The sequence below is a fragment of the Scyliorhinus torazame genome, chromosome 14 (genome assembly GCF_047496885.1).
Source record: "Scyliorhinus torazame isolate Kashiwa2021f chromosome 14, sScyTor2.1, whole genome shotgun sequence".
NCBI lineage: Eukaryota > Metazoa > Chordata > Chondrichthyes > Carcharhiniformes > Scyliorhinidae > Scyliorhinus > Scyliorhinus torazame.
Genome location: NC_092720.1, coordinates 7,890,838 through 7,912,140, shown reverse-complemented (window position 1 = coordinate 7,912,140; position 21,303 = coordinate 7,890,838). Strand labels below are relative to the sequence as shown.

At 46.8% G+C, this 21,303-nt stretch overlaps 1 protein-coding gene across 1 annotated transcript in view; it reads right to left on the bottom strand.

Moving 5' to 3' along the window:
• Positions 1-21,303, bottom strand: part of LOC140389464 (scavenger receptor cysteine-rich domain-containing protein DMBT1-like) — a 138,030-nt gene that overhangs the window by 9,307 nt on the left and 107,420 nt on the right. The window contains exons 12-13 of the mRNA XM_072473594.1: positions 21,041-21,115; positions 12,590-12,895 (exon numbers count right to left, since the gene is read on the bottom strand). Coding sequence (XP_072329695.1) covers positions 12,590-12,895; positions 21,041-21,115 — 381 coding nt within the window. The remainder of the gene's footprint in view (positions 1-12,589; positions 12,896-21,040; positions 21,116-21,303) is intronic.

Sequence of the window (21,303 nt, the reverse complement as noted above, 5' to 3'; positions counted from 1 at the left end):
CAAAGGGGGGCGGGACCAGCGGGAACTTTAAAACTTACCTTTTCAATGCAAAAGGGGCTGGCCGATCACAGAACAAAGCCAGGTAAAGCAATATAAAAGGGGCTGTGTTTTCAATTGGGGGGCTCTTCGTTCTTGGCTCGACCTCTGCACCCCTGACTTGACCTCTGCAGCCTGTGACCGTAAGTAACCCGCAGCAGCTTGCGAAACTCCCTTGATTTTAATAGTGGTTGAGGCTTTGGGGAAGGGAACTTGTTTTGTGCCTTGTGATTTTGCTAAAACCTGTGTAACCATAAGAATTTTCGTTGTGTCCGCTATATTACCTTTTGAATAGACTTAGTTGTATTAGAGCATAAGATTTTATTGTGTTTCTTCTGTTGATGATTTTGACCTGGGTTTTACAATAAATCTTGATTTGATGCTAATTGGAGTCGTTTAAATTCTTCAATCCTTCACCAGCGATCTCTGACCAAGTCATTGTTAAAAATACTCCTCACCTTAATTCCGGGTTCAAGAATCGAGGGTCATCTTGAGCGATTCACTCAGGACAGACTGCTGGTTAGGAAATAAACAGCAGTGTCCTATTCTCTCTCTTGGGAAAGCTACTCTAGTGGAGTAGGAACCGGGTGGGTGTTGTACCACCGGCAAGAGAGAGAATCACCTGGGTATTGGTAGGGGTCCGGAGATCTGTGTGATATAAGTCTCAGGCTGTCGGTTAGGAATAAACGGCAGGCTTGAGTCAGTGCTCTCTTCAGTGGAAGTGTCCCAGTGCGACATCCCCTGGCCTCTGAAGTTTCAGTGCCGGCTGGAGAGAGACACACACAGATATTCAAACCCCAGATATCGGCCCAGTAGTGGAGTAGCGGAGATGGCACCCTCTACACTGTCCTGGCTTGAGACAATTCACATCTCTTTAACCTGTGATTACCCCTCTCTCAGGATCTGTAAAGACTTAATTATCTGCAAAGACTCGCATTCAAAGTATCGTCTTGCATTTTTGACTTTGTCTATTTGTATGTTTCTGGAACCTACCTCTTCATTCACCTGAGGAAGGAACAACGCTCTGAAAGCTGGTGATTCGAAACAAACCTGTTTACTTTAACCTGGTGTTGTAAGACTTCTTACTGTACTTCTGAACAGTTCGTACACAAATTCAAACTGGCATTATCCATTAACTACACTGACAGTATAGAAATGCTTTTGTCGAGACCGAACAATGGCTGTGAACGTATGGGGAAATAAAATAAAATAATTTTGCTGGTATCATGTAGAAAGAGATGTATATTCAAGTTTAATGAGGAGTTGGCAAACTAAAGCTTTCAGATAGGGACAAATGCTGTCAGATGTCCGTTGACAAATTAACTGAATGAGCAGATCTGTGGTAAATGGAGTTCAATCTTCTTATTCATTCACGAAATCCGGGCATTGCTGGTTAGGCCCACAACTTTTGACCGCCCCTGAATGCCAATGGACCGAAAATATTTACAATCTATGTTAATGACTTAAACAAAGTGACAGACTAATTCATCAGAGTTAGCTGATGACACCAAGCTAGGTAGACTGCCAAGCTGTGGCTTAAAAGAGAGATCGATAGGTCAACTGAATGGGTAACAGAATTGAAGATGGAGTATAACATCTGGAAATGTAAAGATATTCGCTTTGGGCGCAAGAATTTTAAAAATAATATATTTCAAAATGTGAAAAACCTGAAAATGTTGCTGCTTCAAGCGACTCTGTTGCAATCATACAACGAATGAAGAAAAATATAATACAGGTTCAGCAAAAAAATAAAAAAGCAAACGGCACATTGATCTTTATTGCGAAGTGATTGGAACACAAAAATAAAGAAGTATCGCTGCATTCTCACGGTTTTGCTGAGATCGCCTGTAGAGTATTCTGAGTAATTTTGTTTGCTGTATACAAGAACTTGGGTGCATTGGATGGGGGAAATCTAAGTTTCAGTCAATTGGTTTATAGAATACTTTGTTATCCTATGATGAGAGCTGAGAAAATTGGACCTATTTTGTCTGGAGCTTAGAATATTGAAGCGATTACATTGAAACGTATCCAATTTTGAAGGAACTTGATAGCGTGAATGCTGATAGAATGTGTCGACAAGGAGACAAAAGCATGGGTCACGGTCTGAGACGAAATGGTTGATTATTTAGGATTCAGATGAGTAGAAAGTACTTCACTAGAAAGGATAGCATTCTTTGATATTCTCTACAGCTGAGGTATGTGAATGTCCTATCTTTGAATGCATTTACAGCTGGGATCAACATTATTTTTGTCTCTCGAGGAATTAAAGGAGAGGGAGAGCACATGTAAAAATTGGGTTGTCTAGTAATTGTTAGGGTCAGTTAAAGAAAATGCATTTATTCTGTAAACTGAGTTTAAATTAAATGGTTCTTTTTGATTTTTGGCTCGTTGGAATTCTTTACAGAAATAGAGCTGTTGGGTCTGTCCCACAGAAAGGACAGAGCCAGCAAAGGTGGCAGAATAATCGTATAGAATCCGGAAAGCAGTTGCCCTGGGAGTCCTCAACATCTACTCTTTACGGAATTAAGTCTCTTAGAAATAAGGTGAAACATGGAAAGTCAATATTCTGCTGATTACCACGTACTGTCTACCCATAGCTGATGGATCAGTTCTCTTCTGTTTTGAATACCACGGGGAGGAAGCACTGAGGGTGTTGGAAGCGCAGTATGCACTCTTGAGTGGGGAACCTGCAGATACATTGGAAAGAGTGGCTTATATGCACCACCACAGACCATGTAGACAGCGCACTAAATGGCAGAGCTGGTAGTCAGCATCTGTGTCAGGTGGTGAGTGAAGCAGAAAGTGGTAAAACATGTTTTCCCTCAACCTCACCAATGTGCCTGCCACAGGTGCATCTGCCAATGTCACTATCGGTAGGACTGAGCACGGTCCTTTGGAGAAGAAGTCCCGTCTTCGCATTTGCGGAAAGCCTCCATCGTGTTGTGTGGCACTACCACAGTGTTAAATGCGATAGACTTCAAACTTGTTTAGAAAATCAAGACTGGGAAACCATATGGCGCATTAGACCATCAACAGCAGCAAATTTGTACTCAAGCACAATCTGCAGTCTTCTGGCCCAGCATATCCCACAATTTCCCATTACTATCAAGCTAGTGGTTCAAACCTGGTTCAACGACGACTGCAGAAGTGCATTCCAGGAACAACACCAGGTATAAATAAAAATGACACACGAACCTGATGGAGATGCACCGTGGAACTGCTTGCGTGCTAAACAGAATAGCAGCAAATAATAGACAGATCTAAGTTCTGCAAGCCTGCCACATCCAGCATGAATGGTGGCATTAAGTAAACGACTCATCTGAGAAGCCGGCTGCATAATTGTCTCCGTCCTCAAAGAAGAAGGAGTTCAGCATATCAGTGCAACAGATAAGACAACAACCTTCAGTCAGAAGAACTGAGTGGACAATTCATGCCGGCCTCCTCAGGTGCTTCCCAAATCACAGGTGTAAATCTTCAGCCAAATCATTCCAATTAATTTCAAGGAACGGCTGATGTTACTGGGCACTGCAAAGTATATGGTCCCTGAAAATATTGTGGCTATTGCACTGAAGACTTGGGCTCCAATATTGGCCCTGGCTCAATGAAAACTGTTTCAGTGCAGCTACTAAATAGGCACCTATTCAGAAATGCATAAAGATTTCAGGGTATGTCCTTCACAAAAAAAATCAGGCCAAATCAAATCAAGCCAACTATTGCCTCATTATTTTTCTTCATATGAGTAGTAACGTTATTGGAAAGAACATTAACGCGATCAACTGCTACTTGCTTAGCAATAACCTGCTCAATGAAACATTCTTTTGGGCCCGCTAAGGCCCATTCAACTCCTGACCTGATTACAGCGTTTGTTCAAACATGGACATTGGAACAGAACTCAGCGATAAGTGACATAGGCCGCCCTTAACATCAAGTCAACTTATGACCGAGTGTGGTATCACAGAACACTGACAAAGGTGGAGTCAATGGGAATCAGACCAAAAAAAACTCCACGGGTTGTAGTCATTCCTGGCTCAAAGGAAAATGGTTGTGATTGTTGAACATCAATCATGTTAGTGCAGGCCATGAATTACATAGAATTTAGAACAAACAAAACAAAGAACAAAGAAATGTACAGCACAGGAACAGGCCCTTCGGCCCTCCAAGCCCGTGCCGACCATGCTGCCCGACTAAACTACAATCTTCTACACTTCCTGGGTCCGTATCCCTCTATTCCCATCCTATTCATGTATTTGTCAAGATGCCCCTTAAATGTCACTATCGTCCCTGCTTCCACCACCTCGTCCGGTAGCGAGTTCCAGGCACCCACTACCCTCTGCGTAAAAAACTTGCCTCGTACATCTACTCTAAACCTTGCCCCTCTCACCTTAAACCTATGCCCCCTAGTAATTGACCCCTCTACCCTGGGGAAAAGCCTCTGACTATCCACTCTGTCTATGCCCCTCATAATTTTGTATACCTCTATCAGGTCTCCCCTCAACCTCCTTCGTTCCAGTGAGAACAAACCGAGTTTATTCAACCGCTCCTCATAGCTAATGCCCTCCATACCAGGCAACATTCTGGTAAATCTCTTCTGCACCCTCTCTAAAGCCTCCACGTCCTTCTGGTAGTGCGGCGACCAGAATTGAACACCTAACTAAGGTTCTATACAGCTGCAACGTGACTTGCCAATTCTTATACTCAATGCCCCGGCCAATGAAGGCAAGCATGCCATATGCCTTCTTGACTACCTTCTCCACCTGTGTTGCCCCTTTCAGTGACCTGTGGACCTGTACTCCTAGATCTCTTTGACTTTCAATACTCTTGAGGGTTCTACCATTCACCGTATATTCCCTACCTGCATTAGACCTTCCAAAATGCATTACCTCACATTTGTCCGGATTAAACTCCATCTGCCATCTCTCCGCCCAAGTCTCCAAACAATCTAAATCCTGCTGAATCCTCCGACAGTCCTCATCGCTATCCGCAATTCCACCAACCTTTGTGTCGTCTGCAAACTTACTAATCAGACCAGTTACATTTTCCTCCAAATCATTTATATATACTACAAAGAGCAAAGGCCCCAGCACTGATCCCTGTGGAACACCACTGGTCACAGCCCTCCAATTAGAAAAGCATCCTTCCATTGCTACTCTCTGCCTTCTATGGCCTAGCCAGTTCTGTATCCACCTTGCCAGCTCACCCCTGATCCCGTGTGACTTCACCTTTTGTACTAGTCTACCATGAGGGACTTTGTCAAAGGCCTTACTGAAGTCCATATAGACAACATCCACTGCCCTACCCTTACAGTGCAGAAGGAGGCCATTCAGCCCATCGAGTCTGCACCGGCTCTTGGAAAGAGCACCCTACCCAAGGTCAACCCTATCGCCCTAACCCAGCAACCCCACCCAACACCAAGGGCAATTTTGGACACTATGGGCAATTTAGCATGGCCAATCCACCTAACCCGCACATCTTTGGACTGTGGGAGGAAACCGGAGCACCCGGAGGAAACCCACGCAGACACGGGGAGAACGTGCAGACTCCGCACAGACAGTGACCCAAGCTGGGAATCGAACCTGGGACCCTGGAGCTGTGAAGCAGTTGTGCTAACCACTATGCTACCGTCCTGCCCAGGGGTTGAATGGGGAACTGCCCAACCCGAGTCATTTTCAATTGTTTAATTAATGACCTCCCTCCCATCATAAGGTCAAAATTTGGATTTGATTTATTTTCACGTATGCCGAGGTACAGTGAAAAGTATTGTGCTGTGTACAGTTCAAACAGATCATTTCGTACATGAAAAAAGACAGTACATACATAACTACACAATGTACGTGCATAGGCACACGCATCGGATGAGCAAATGGAGCGTACTGCTACTTAGTAGAGAAGATGCGTGAAGAGATCAGTTCAGTCCAAAAGAGGGCCATTAAGGAGTCTGGTAACTGCGGAAATAAGCTGTTTATTTTCACCTGTGAGTGCATGTTCTCAGGCTTTTGTATGTCCTGCTGGATGGAAGACGTTGGAAGAGAAAATAAGCCTGGTGTGAGGGGTCTTTGATTTTCCTGTCCGCTTTCCCAAGGCACTGGACGTGTAGATATGGTAAATGGACTGGAGGCGGGTTCGCGCAATGGACTGGCCATGTTCACAACTCTCTGTAGTTTCTCACAATCTTAAGCTGAGCAGTTGCTTACCAGGCTGTGATGCAGCCAGTGGGAACTTTCGCAATGTTCAGCACCATTAATGAATCCTCAGTCACTGAAGAAACCCAAGTCCAAATGCAATAAGACCTGGATAATAGAGTCATAAATCATAGATGTTTACAGCGTGGAAACAGGTCCTACGGCCCAGCATGTCCATGCGCCCAGTTTTTATCACTAAGCTAGCCCCACTTGCCCACATTTGGCTCATATCCCTCTATACCCACCCTGCCCATGGAACAGCCTAACTGTTTTCTAAAAGGAAAACATTGTTCCCGCCTCTACCACTGCCTCTGGCAGCTCGTCCCAGGTGCTCACCATCCTCTGTGTGAAAAACGTTCCCCTCTGGTCTCTTTGTTATCTCTCCCCTATCACCTTAAATATATGCCCTCTATTCCAGGCTCCTCTATATTTGGGAAAAGATGTTCCTCATTATTTTACAGACCTCAAAAGATCACCCCTAAGTCAGCTACGCTCCAGGGAAAAACGTCCCAGCCTATACAGTTTCTCCATATATCTCAGACCATCTAGTCCTCGTAGCATCCTCGTAAATCTCTTCCGCTCTCTTTCTAACTGAACACAGTATTCCATGTGTGAGCTTCCCAATGTCTTGCACAATTTCAACAAGACATCCCAACTCATGTATTCAATATCCTGACCAATAGAATCTCGCATGCTGAATGCCTTCTTCACCACCCTGTCCACCTGCGACTCCACCTTCAAGTAGCAATGAACCTGCACCCCTAGAGCTCTTTGTTCTGTAACTTTCCCCAACTTCCTACCATTAACTGAATGGACCCTGTCGTGATTTGATCTACCAAAATGCATCACCTCATATTTATCCAAATTCAACTCCATCTGCCATTCATCGGTCCACTGGACCAATTGGTCAAGATCCTGTTGCAATTTTATATAATCTTCTTCACTATACACAATGCCACCAATCTGGGTGTCATCTTCAAACTTACGAACCATGCCTCCTACATTCTCATCCAAATCCTTAATAACGAATCCGATTGTTATTAGTCGGTCCCTGAGGCACACTGCTGGACAAAGGCCTCCAGTGTGAAAAACAACCCTCCACAACCATCCTTTGGATTCGGACGCCAAGCCAATTTTGTATCCAATTGGCTACCTCACCCTGGATACCGTGAGATATAATCTTTTGCAACAACCTACCATGTGGTACCTTGTCAAAGGTCTTGCTAAAGTCCATGTAGACAACGTCGACCGCACTGCCCACATCTACCTTCTTGGCTACCCCTTCAAAAAAACTCAATCAATTTCGTGGGACATGACTTTCCCCTTACAAAGCCATGCTGATTTTCCCTAATTAGCCCTTGCCTGTCTGAATGCCTGTAGATCATGTCCCTGAGAATACCTTCTAACAATGTACCCATTACAGAAGTAAGGCTAACGGGTCTATAGTTCCCAGGCTTATCCCTACAGCCATTCGTAAACAAGGGCATGGCATTTGCTACCCTCCAATCTTCAGGCACCCCTCCTGTGACTGTCGATGATTCAAATATCTCAGCGAGGGGGCCGGCAATTTCCTCCAGAGTCTCCCACAACGTCCTGGCATACATTTCATCAGGTCCCGGGGATTTTTCTATCTCGTTGCGCTTTTATACATCCAGCATCCCCTTCTCGGGGATTCCCCAATTTCCCGAACATTCGTGCCTTTCTCAACAGTAAATACTGACGAGCAATATTAATTTAGGACTGCTCCCATCCCTTGTGGATCTGCACACAGATTAGCTTGTTTCTCCTCAAGAGGCCCAACCCTCTCCATAGTCACCCTTTTACTTTTTATGTATCTGTAAATGCTCGTTGGATTTTTCTTTACCTTATCTGCTAAGACAATCTCATGTCCCCTTTTTTCCCTCCTGATTTCTCTCTTAACTCTACTCCAACAAGCACTTTACTCTTCAAGGGACCCACTTGATCCCAGCTGCCTATGCATCTCATTTGCCTCCTTCTTCCTTTTGCCCATGGCTTCAATATCACGAGTCATCCAGGGTTCCCTCTTTCTACCGTCCTTACCCTTCACTCTAAGAGGAATGTGCTCACCCTGAACCCTAGTTAACATCTTTTTGAAAGACTCTCACTTACCAGCTGTCCCCTTGCCTGCAAATAGGCACCCCCAATCAGCTCTTGAAACTTCCCACCTTATACCCTCGAAATTGACCTTGCTGCAATTTAGAAATTTTGCTTCTGGGCCAGAACTATCATTCTCCATAGCTAACTTAAAACAAATGGAATTATGGTCACTGGTCCCAAAGTGATCCCTCACTAACACTTCCGTCACCTGCACTTATTTATTCCCCAAGAGGACGTCAAATGTTTCCCCGCCTCTAGTCGGGCCATCCACATATTTAATGAGGAATTCGTCCTGAATACACTCAACAGATTCTCTCCATCCAAAGCCCAGTGCTATGGCTGTCCCAGTTAATGCTGGGAAAATTAAAATCCCCAACTATTACCACCCTACTTGCCCGACAGCTATCTGTAATCTCTTTACATATTTGCTCCTCAATATCCGGCTGACTATTTGTGGGCCGAATGTACAGTCCTGTTAAAATGATCTCACACTTATTATTTTTCAGTTCTACCCATATAGGCTCAGTGGGCGAACCCTTAGATTTATCCTCTCTCTGTCCTGCCGTGCTACAGTCACAAATTAAAAACGCAACTCATCTTCCTCTCTTACCCCTTGTTCTATCATTCCTAAAACATCTGTACACCGGAACATTGAGCTGCCAGTCATGCCCCTCCTTTTGACGTGTTTCAATAATAGCTATAATATCCCAGCCGCATGTACCTAGCCATACCCTGAGTTCATATGCCTTGCCCGTTAGGCCACTTGCATTGAAATAAATGCAGTTCAATCTGTTTCTCTGCCTTCCACTTTTCTTCTTACTGACTTTTATTTGTGTCCTCTCTTTACTACCCTCCGACTTCCTGCATTGGTCCCCATTCCCCTGCAACATTAGGTTGAATAATATTCAGATTTGGGCTGAAAACTGACAAGTAAGATGCGTGCCATGACATAACCATCTCCAAGCAGAAAGAATCTAACGTTCGCCTCTTCAGATTCACTAACATGACTATCGCTTAACAGTCGCCCCCCCCCCCCCCCCCTCCCCTGCGCCTCGCCCATCTCCCCGGACATTATCTACATCCTGGGGGCTATCTTTGACCAGAAACTGAACTGGAACAGCCACATAAAGAGTATGGCTACACGAGAGGGTCAGAGGCGAGGAATCCTATGGCGAGCAACTCACCACCTAACTTCCATAAGTCTGTCCACCATCCACAAAGTACGCGTCAGCAGTGTGATGGAATATTCGCCATTTTTGCCGAGATGAGTGCAGCTCCAACATAACAGAACAGGCGTGAAACTATCCAGGACAATTCAGCCCGCTTCAATGGATCCTGTGCTGCAAATAGTCACTCTTTCCACCACCGACAAACAGTGGCAGCAGTGTGTGCCATGTAAGAGTTGCAAGGATTCCTGAACATCACCTTCCATACTCAGGACCGCTACTATCTTGATGGGAAGGGGCAACACTTTAATGGGAACACCAGCGCTTGGAAGTTCTCCTCCAAGTCACTGAGCGTCCAGACCCGGAAATACGTCAATCTTCCTTCACTGTCGCTAGGCTAAAATCCTGGAACCCCCTCCCTAATAGAGATTAGGAACTGCTAAGTTTCAAGAAGGCAGTTCAACATCACCTTCACGAGGACAATTAGGAATTGATTTTTTTAAATCTATTCTTTCTGGCAGTCTGGACAGCATTTATTGTCAATCCGTAACCATAGTGGCTTGCTAGGCCATGTAAAACAGCAGTTGAGAGTCAGTGACTGGAGTCACATGTCGGCCCGAACAGGCAAGTGTGGCAGACTTCATTCCCTGAAGTATTATATCGTGAATACGACCCCGGGCCTAAATAGCATTACAAAAATAGGAAATGCTGGCCAATCTAAGAAAATTTGACACCATTTGAGGCGAGAAAACGGAGGTGAAATGAATGTTGGCCTCGTAAGTTAATTTTAAAAACTCTTCTAGGTTTCTCTCCAGCTCTTGCAAACACGCTAATAATATGACTGGTCCGCTTCAGCTTCCTGACAGTGGTCAACACCAAATTCCTGTGAGATTCGGGCCAGTCCGAGGACAGGTGCGAGATGTTGAAGATTAAAAGGTTGCACCTCAACGGAACTGCGGCAAATGCCATTGCAGGAGGTTAACTACGACAAAGGGGGAAAGGCTTCAATCATTATGGCAGTAAGATAAGCACCAGAATGAAGCATCAGAGAGGAGAAGCAAACTCTACAGAGATCACTGGGACAAACAAACAACATTAAGACAAATAATGATTCCGAAATTACAGGGATCAGTCAGCGGGCAGATGGGACGAATTGGAAGATGCGTTTTAGCACATCTGCATAAATGCACGAAGCACGTTATTAAATAATACTACCAGGTATTCAAGAAAGATAGTGGAGGTAAGAGGAGAGGACAAGCTGGCGTACTGATCAAGGAAATTATTAATCAGATAGAGAAGGATTTTAGAATAGAATGGCCGACAGAGACACCATGACCCGAATAGCCTCTTTTCTGTGCTGTAAGACTCTCTAACACAAGTTCATTCTTTAGTGTTACATGTCCAAGTCCAGGAATTATTAAAAGTAGTGGTCAGTTGAAAAACGTAATAATCGATGGAATAGATTCGTAGAACTGTACGATGCATTCACCTTCTTATGATTGTAGCCGGGAGGTTACGGTGTGGGGCGCACAGTGAGGGCGTGCATTTTAGCATTCATGTCAAGGGGGCTAGAACACAAGCGATGTGCTTCTGAGGCTGTATAATGCTCTGGTCAGACCCAATTTGGAGTATTGTGAGCAGTTTTGGGCCCGTATCTAAGGATGGATGTGCTGGCCTTGGAAAGGGTCCAAAGGAGGTTCAGAAGAATGATCCGTGGAATGAAGAATTTGTCGTATGAGGAACGTTTGAGGACTCTGGGTCTGTACTCCTTTGAGTTTAGAAGGATGAGAGGGGATCTTATTGACACTTACTAGATACTCCGAGGCCTGGATAGAGTGGACATGGAGAGGATGTTTCCACTTGTAGGAAAAAGTAGAACCAGAGGACCCCATCTCAGACTAAAAGGGACGATCCTTGACACAATTCACATCTCTTTAACCTGGGGTTGCCCCATCTCTGGATCTGTAAAGATTTAATCACCTGCTAATGCTCGCATTCCAAGCATTGCCTGGCATCTTTGAATTTGTCTATATATATATGTTTCTGGAACATACCTCTTCATTCACCTGAGGAAGGAGCAGCGCTCCAAAAGCGAGTGATATCGAAACAAACTTGTTGGACTTTAACCTGGTTTAAAACAGAGATGAGGATAAACTTCTTCAGCCAGAGGGTGGTGAATCTGTGGAACTCTTTGCCGCAGAAGGCTGTGGAGGCCAATTCACTGAGTGTCTTTTAGACAGAGATCGATAGGTTCATGATTAATAAGGGGATCAGGGGTTATGAGGAGAAGGCAGGAGAATGGGGATCAGAAAATATCAGCCATCATTGAATGGTGGAGCCGACTCGATGGGCCGAGTGGCCTAATTGTTCTGCTATATCTTATGGTCCCTGATGGTGTATTTCACCAAATGTGCACCTTTTACACGTGTTTTCAATCTGGATTTTCTTGTAATATTCTCGAATAAGAAGAATCCTTTCAGAAGATTATACCTTTCAATTTTAAAATGTCTTCCAGTTGACGAGCTTGCTAACAAAACAATCACATTTTATTTGTGTCAAAGCATCTGGATATTGACATGAAACATGGGAAATTATCGAATTGGATCTGGGAACTCGGATCAGAATTTAAAACACGCTCTCGTTGCCCTGGAAGTTTCTGTCTACCTGCGGAAAATAATCAGGACCGCTTATTTCATTTTGCATTATTTACATAAAGTAAACGTTGCAACCCTATTTACGTGACAATTCACAGCGAGCATTTGACAAGGAATTACACAGAGAGATATTAGGTTACGTGGCCAAAATCGTGGACAGAGAGAAATATATTAACGAGGCAATTTAAAGGAATTTACGAGAAGGGAGAGGTGTAAAGCGGTGGAGAGGAGCGGGTATTGAATTTCCGAGCGGCTGAACGCACGGTGGCAATGATATAAAGATTAGAATCAGTGTTGCACAGAGGGGTAGAACTGGACAATTATCAGGGCCGGTTGGGCAACATAATGACACAGACATGAATGTGCCGTGGCCATGGAGCGATTTGAAAGCAAGCATTAGAGTTCCAAAGTAAACGTTCAATTAAAAATCGCTTACCAGAACATATCACATTAACGTCTTCTTTATGTGTACAGTCATGGTCACCCATTGATGAAAATTGGCAGTCCCACAGGAATAGTTCACTCCCCTTGCATTTAACCTCGTGCATCCAGATTTCGCCATTTCCTTTGTCGAATAGCATCTCTCCCGGAGTCCACACTGGTTGCCCACAGTTTAGTTGTCTACAGACGACAGCAGCATCATTCCTATCCCAGGAATCATCGCAAACCGTTCCCCAGGCACCACTGAAAAAGATTTCGACTCTTCCCGAACAATTATTGAATCCTGCAGCCAGCCGAATATCTGCAGCAAAAGATAGCGTGCGAAAAACCGACACTTCAACGTGCAGTTGGAAGTAATTACTTAATTGTGTCTGCCCTACTCAGAATAACAACCAACTGTTAATGTTGGACGACATCATGTTAAATAAAAGCAAATTACTGCGGATACATGAATCTGAAACGAAAGAGAAAATGCTGGAAAATCTCAGCAGGTCTGGCAGCATCTGTCGGGAGAGAAAAGAGCTGATGTTTCGAGTCCCATGACTTTTTGTCAAAGCTCATGTTAAATATCCTGGTATTCTTCAGCCAGAGGATGCTGAATTTGTAGAACATTTTGCCGCAGAAGGCTGTGGAGGCCAATTCACTGAGTGTCTTTAAGACAGAGACAGATAGGTTCTTGATTAATAAGGGGATCAGGGGTTATGGGGAGAAGGCAGGAGAATGGGGATGAGAAAAATATCAGGCATGGTTTAATGGCGGAGCAGACTCGATGGGCCGAGTGGCCTAATTCTGCTCCTATCTCTTATGGTCTTATTCTCACTGACCAGGGATATTGATAGGAGACATATAACTCAGCTCAATGGTCTGCATGTATCGAGGGGAACGTTTCACTACAGTAATTACACTCATTTAACAAGTGACATGGGACTATGCGAATGGCAACTGATTTGTTATAATTAGCCTGCTGCCTGCTGAAACCTTGACATAGATCGCAGAGCGGTTGGTGCGCTCCCAATGTGCAGCCACATTTCAGAATAGTAACTTTAATGTTTGCGGATAGAAGGCATTTTTATTTCCATTCTTCGGATTTGGGAGGCACTGGATAGGCCAGAATGTCTTTCCCATTGCTTGACAAGATACCCTTAAAAAGTTGGTGGGGAGCTGCCTTCAGGAAGGACTGCTAAGGGCAGCATGGTGGCGCAGTGGATAGCACTGCTGCCTCATGGCACCGTGGTCTCAGGTTCGATCCAGGATCTGCGTCACTGTCCGTGTGGAGTTTGCACATTCTTCCCGTGTTTGTGTGGGTTTCGCCCCCACAACCCAAAGATGTGCAGGGTAGGCGGATTGGCCATGCTAAATTGCCCATTAATTGGAAAAAATTAATTGGGTACTCTAAATTGTATAAAGAAAAAGGAAGGAAAGCATACCACCTGGTGCAGGTACACTCAGTGCTATTTAGGAGGGATTTCCAGAACTTTGACTAAAGAACAGTTAAGGAGCGATAGATGCATACCACAGTATTAGTGGGGGGCACACTGCATCAGTGATGAAGTGAGTAAATGTTAGCGTTTGGATATCAATCAAGCGAGCTGCTTTGTCCTAGATGGGTCTATATTCTTGCATGTTGTTGGAGCTGCAGTCATTCAGGCAAGTGGAGAGTATTCCATCACATTCCAGACTTGCGCCTTGTAGCTGATTGGCAAGTTTTGGGCAGTAACGAGAAACTTCAGCATTGGTGCAGACTTTGTGACAAATGACTCAGTGCTGGCTGGGTCTGATTTATAAACCTCCCTTCCCAATTATCATATGCAGGGTGCCATTCCTTCAAACATTTCCCTTGACAAGTAAAGAGAGCTGTTAGTAAAGCATACAGTTGGACTTCCGGTGGCGACTATGAGGGAGTTGGTCGCACATTTGGTGGCTCAGTTTCGGTCGGACTTTGGACCTTTTCCCCTGGCTTTTTTGCGCTTTTGAGTGTGGAACTGGAAAGCAATAGTGGTCAGGCACAGGACCCATACAGAATTGTATGGACCTAAGAAGCCAGAGGGACTTTAAACAGCAGAAGAAGTGGTCGAGAAAGGGCACAGTGGAGGCTGTGAGAGGGACCAGCATGTCTGATGTTCAGAGCAAGGCGCCGACAGCCCAGCCCACAAGGGAGCAGCTGCTGCAGACTATGCAGGAGGGCTTTTTGGCTCTGAAGCGTGACAACTAGGCGCCGCTACAGAAGTCGATTGACCGGATGGAAAAAAGGCTGGATGATCAGGCTGAGAAGATCCAGCAGTTGGAGAAGTCAGTGGAGGAGCAGGCTGACTTTCAAACGGTGGCGGATGTGGAGATTCGGAGGTTGAGGGACCAGCAAAAAGTGCTTCTGGAAAGGCTGGAGGACCTGGACAACAGATCTCGCTGTCAGAACGTGAGAATCGTGGGCCTCCCGGAGGGGGCAGAGGGGCTGGACGCTGCAGTGTATGTGAAGGGTATGTTTCAGAAGTTGCTGGGGAACGAGGTGTTCCCGCGCCCGCCGGTGGTGGACATGGCACACAGAGTGCAGGTGAGGCAGCCGGGACGAGGGGGTCCCCACGAGCGATGGTGGTGCGCTTTCACAGGTACCTGGACAAGGAACGGGTGCTGCAATGGGCAAAGAGCACACAAAACTGTACTTGGGACAATACCACCCTGCGTGTTTACCAATATTTGAGTGCTGAGGTGGCCAGGAGGAGGGGAGGCTACAGGCAGGTGAAGGAGATACTGTATACAAACAAGGTGAAATTCGGGCTGCTTTTTCCGGCGCAACTGTGGGTTACGTATGAGGGTCTGCACCACTATTTCGAGGCACCCGAGGAGGCGATGGACTTCGTTAAGAAGCAAGGGCTGTCCCCTGAGCGGAGGACATTTGGACTCATGTTAGAATGTTTAAGTATATGTGGTTTCTCTCCCGTTTTGAAAATTACCTGCATGTTTGGGTCCGTTTTTGCTGTTTCTCTTTTCGACCTTTTTAGGGTGATGGAAAGTGGTAGTGGTGTGGTTTTTTTGGCGTTCTTTTTGCGTGGGTTTCCTGAATGTTTCCTTTTTGGGCTTTTTGATTAGCTGGAGTTTGGCTGCGGGGGGCGGGGGGGGGGAATAATAAAGAAAACAATCAAAAGGGTTGGGTTTAGATGGATGCTTCAGGGGAACTTTGTGCAATCTTTTTCTGTGTCTGTAGGGGAAGGGCTGAGAGTGCCTGTTATTTTTTTTTCTTCTCTTGTTTAACTTGAATTGTGCTACTGTGGGGGTTGTTTCTGACTTGTATAGAGTGCTTTCTTAAGTAGGGCCGATCTGTGGAAGTGGTATGGATGGGTCGGGGGAGAGGTGACTAGGAACAATTGGTGGGAGACGCGCTGGCGCCGAGACTGGGAGCCCCAGGCTAGTTGAGTAGGGCTAGTCAAGCCGGGTTGGGGGTGTGTGCATATAGTTAGACTAGAGCAGGGGTTAGGTGATAGGATGGTGTTGCGAGGAGGAGGAAGGGGGAGTCATTCTGCTGACGGGGATGGAAACTGGGCATGGCAACAGTGAGGTGGTCATGGATGGAGCCAGTCAGGAGGCGGGCCAGATGAAGTGCGACACATGGCTGGAGGGCTGGCCAAGGAAAGGGAATGGCTGATCGGCAAAGGGGGGGAGGAGGCGAAGTGCCCCCTAACCAGGCTGATCACCTGAAACGTTAGAGAGTTAAACGGGCCAGTGAAGAGGGTGCGTGTGTTTGCGCACCTGCGGGTTCTGAAGGCGGACATAGTCATCCTACAGGAGATGCACCTGAAAGGGGCAGACCAGGTTAGGTTAAGGAAGGGCTGGGTCAGTCAGGTCTTTCATTCGGGGCTTGATTCTAAGACGAGGGGGGTTGCGATCCTGATTAATAAAAGGGTACAATTAGAGGCGGAGGGCACAGTCGTGGATGGGGGTGGCAGGTTCGTTATGGTGAGGGGTAAGCTCGAAGGGGTGAGAGTAGTCCTGGTCACTGTGTATGCCCCTAATTGGGGCGATGTGGATTTTATTAGGAGGATGCTAGGGAAGATCCCCGATTTGGACTCGCATAAGCTGATTATGGGCGGGGACTTTAATACAGTCCTGGACCCAAACCTGGACCGGTCATGTTCAAGAACGGGCAGGTTGGCAGTGATGGCAAGGGAACTGAGAGGGTTAATGGAGCAAATGGGGGGAGCAGATCCATGTAGATTTAACCGGCCGATGGCGAGGGAGTTCTCGTACTACTGCCACGTCCAGAAGGTGTATTTCCGAATTGACTACTTTGTTGTGAGTAGGGTCCTGCTGGCCGGAATGGTGGGGGCAGAATATTCGGCAATTGCCATATCGGACCATGCTCTGCACTGAGTAGACCTGCAGTTTTGTAAGGACAGCTTTCAGCACCCACCATGGAGGCTGAAAGTTGGTTACTCGCGGACGAGGCGGTGTGTGGGAGGCTGAGGAAATGCATGCAGAATTACCTGCAGGTAAACGATACTGGAGAAGTCACGCCAGCGGTGCTCTGGGAGGTACCGATGGCAGCGGAGAGAGGGGAGCTGATTTAAATCCGGGCTGACTGGGAGAGGACGGACAGGGCAGAGATGGACCAACTGATTAAGGAAATTCTACGGATGGACAGGAGTTACGTTGAATCCCCGAGGCCAGAGTTACTCAGGAAACGACAGAGTCTGCAGGCCGAATTTGGGGTGCTGACTACAGGCAAGGTTGTGTGGCAGCTTAGAAAGGTAAAAGGCACGATTTATGAACATGGGGAGAAGGCCAGCAGAATGCTTGCGCAACAACTAAGGAAGAGGGAAGCGGCTAGGGAAATAGGGAAGGTAGTCGATGGGGAGGGTAATGTAGTGGGTGTCCCGGCAGGGCTGAACAAGGGTTTTAGGACCTTTATAGGAAGCTGTACACTTCGGAACCCGCCGGGGGAGATGAGGCGATTCCTAGACGGACGGACGTTTCCAAGAGTGGGGAGGGGGTTGGTGGACGGACTGGGGGCCCTGGTCAGGATCGAAGAGGTATTGGGGGGCCTGAAGGTCATGCAGTCGGGTAAAGCCCCGGGGCCGGACGGGTATCCGGTGGAGTTTTACAAACAATTTGCCGGGATAGTGGAGCCGGTGCTGGTCAGGGTCTTTAACGAGGCACGAGACAGAGGGAGTTTACTCCCGACGATGTTGCAGGCCACCATCTCGCTTATTCTGAAACGGGATAAGGAACCGGAGGCTTGTGGGTCATACAGGCCAATCTCTTTGATCAACGTAGACGGCCAAGATCTTGGCGAGTAGAATTGAGGACTGTGTATCGGATGTAATTGGGGAGGACCAAACCGGGTTTGTAAAGGGGGGGCAGCTGGTGGCCAACCTAAGAAGGCTGCTCAACGTGATTACGATGCCCCCCGGAGACTAGGGAGGTAGAGATAGTGGTAGCCATGGATGTTGAAGAGGCTTTTGATCGGGTCGAGTGGGATTATCTGTGGGAGGTACTAGGATGGTTTGGGTTCGGGTTGGGGTTCATCGACTGGGTTAGGCCATTATATGAGGCCCCGGAGGAGAGCGTAAGGATGAACAGGACGACAACGGAGTACTTTAGACTGCACTGTGGGACAAGACAGGACTGCCCTCTCTCCCCACTGCTGTTTGCACTGGCCATAGAGCCACTGGCAATTGCACTGAGAGCTTCTAGGGGCTGGAAAGGGCTGGTCCGGTGGGGGGGGGGGGGGGGGGATTGGAACATAGAGTCTCGTTACACGCAGACGATCTGCTGTTATATGTATCCGACCCAATGGTGGGGATGGACTGTATTATGGCAATCTTGAGGGAATTTGGCCGGTTCTCCGGATACAAACTGAACAGGGCTAAGAGCGAGTTGTTTGTAATTCAGGCGAGGGGGCAGGAGAGTAGGCTGAAGAGGTTATCGTTAAGGCTAGTGGGGAGAGTTTCCGATATTTGTGGATCCAGGTGGCACGGGACTGGGGCAAGTTGCAAGCTCAACCTGTCCCGACTGGTGGAATGAGTGAGGTAGGAGGTCCGAAGGTGGGATGCACTCCCGCTGTCATTGGTGGGGAGGGTGCAGACTGTTAAGATGACGATTCTCCCGCGGTTCTTGTTTGTTTTTCAATGTCTCCCCATCTTTATCCCGCGGTCCTTCTTTAAGAGGCTGAATAAAATTATTCCGGGATTTCTATGGGCAGGGAAGTCCCCGCGGGTGAAGAGGGTGATGCTTGAAAGGAACAGAGGAGAAGGGGGGCAGGCGCTGCCGAACTTCTGCAACTATTACTGGGCGGCCAACATAGCGATGATAAGGAAATGGATGGTGGGTACCGGGTCGCTTTGGGAGTGGATGGAGGCTGCTTCGTGCAGGGGCACTAGCTCAGCAGCCCTGGTCACGGCGCCTCTGCCGCTTCCACCGGCAAAGTACTCCACCAGCCCGATAGTGGTGGTGCTCTTCGGATTTGGGGCCAGTGGAGGAGGCATGTAGGGGAGGTAAGAGCATCGGTGTGGACACCAAACTGCGGCAACCACCGATTTGCCCCGGGGAACATGGACGGGGGGAGCGGGGGTTAATCGACTGTGGAAGAGGGCGGGGATTGTGAGGATGGGTGATCTGTTCCTGGAAGGGTGCTTTCCGAGCATGAGGGTGCTGGAGAAGTGTGGGCTGGCGAGAGGGAACGACTTTAGATACTTACAGTTGCGGGATTTCGTACGCAGACTGGTGCCGTCCTTCCCATGTCTCCCGCCGAAGCGGAGGCAGGGCAGGGTAGTTTCATGGGGAGAGGTGGGAGAGGGTAGAGTCTCAGACGTCCACAAGGAACTAATGGGAGCTGAGGATACGCAGACGGAGGACCTGAAGCTGAAGTGGGAAGAGGAGCTCGGGGGGGCAGATGGAGGATGGTATCTGGGCAGAAGCCCTGAGCAGAGTAAACATGACCGCAACATGCGCCAGGCTCAGCCTGATCCAGTTTAAGTTTGTGCACCGGGTCCACATGACGGTGGCCCGGATGAGCAAATTCTTCGGGCTGGAGGAAATGTGTGCTAGATTTGCCGGAGGGCCGGTTAACTATGAACACATGTTCTGGTTGTGCCCTAAACTCAGGGGGGATTGGCAGGGATTCGCAGATGTCATGTCCCGGGAATTGAAAACTGGGGTGGTAATGTGTCCTGAGGTGGCAACCTTTGGGGTTTTGGAGGACCCGGGAGTCCAGGAAGAGAGAGAGGCCGATGTTCTGGCCTTTGCTTCCCTGGTAGCCCGGCGACGAATACTGTTAGTATGTAGGGACTCAAAGCCCCCAAGGGCTGGAGTATGGCTATCGGACATGGCGAGCTTTCTTGGCCTAGAGAAAGTCATGTCCACCTTGAGAGGTTCGCTATTAGGGTTCGCCCGAAGGTGGCAGCCAATTATTGACTTCTTCGCAGAGGGGTAAGTGTCAGCGGGGGGGGGGGGGGGGGAGGCTAGTGTAGAGTAGAGTAGAGTAGGGGGATATTGAGGCAGGTCCTTGCGTGAACCGAGCCGTGGTTTGCACTATGTTTAATTTGTGTCTGGACTTCTTTTTTGTACTATACAATGTCACTTTTTCTATATGCCTAAAATACCTCAATAAAATTGTTTGTTAAAAAAAAGGTAAAGCATACAGTTTTCCATACGTTATTTATAAGTGGCATCGGGTATGAGGAAAAGCAGATTATACTGAACCAGTACAAGAAATTAATTAGGCCTCAGCTGGACTATTCTATATAGGTCGGGGCACAACACTTTAGGAAGAAGCTGAGCATGTCGGGTAGAGTGCAATCATCATAGAATGCACAGTGCAGAAGGTGGCCATTTGGCCCATTATGTCAGCACCAGCCCTTGGAAAGAGCACCCTACGTATTCCCTATCCCAGTTACCCAGCAATCCCACACAACCTTTTTGGACATTAAGGGCAATTCAGAATGGCCAATCCACCTAACCTGCACATCTTTGGACTGTGGGAGGAAACCGGAGCACCCGGAGGAAATTATTAATGATAATAATTAATAATAATAACAACAACATGCAGGAGTACAGGAATTATACAGGTGATTGGCACTAATTCAAACTGCTAATTTAGAGAGATGGTGCAGATGCGTTCAGTCAAATGGATCTTCTGCTTGCTGCATCATAACAATTCTCTAATTTTGTGATTAGGAACAGCGAATTACGAGTGTTCCATAATATTTCATTGTCTCTACTCTCAAAATTACAATCCTGGCAATGATGAAATCTGCTCCCAGAAAGACAGTTCAGTTTCCCATTGACCTTAATGCTGCAGTGCGCTCCACACAATATGTACAATCGTTGGTACTAATAGCAGAATAAGTGTGTTGATGGACAAGCTGTAAATATCAATTGCGGATTTAAATTTGAAAATTTCTTTACACAAAGGAAAACATCGGTTTAATATCCTCCCGCATGTATCAATAATTACCGAAATCTTCTGAAACTGCTGCCATATTACTTTTCTTCGCACTTCCACCATAGCGTATTTTAATTGGATTCATTTCTGAAAGAAAATACATCGATTAAGTCAACAACAACTTTTATTGATGAAGTGCCTTCAACGTCGTAAGGTGCTTCACGAAAGCTTTGTAAAACAAATTAAGACATGTAAAGAGAGGTTAGGCTAAATTAATAAAATGGTTGTCAATGTGACCGAGGTAGAGATGGGGAAAGGCACAGAGTGCGAATTAG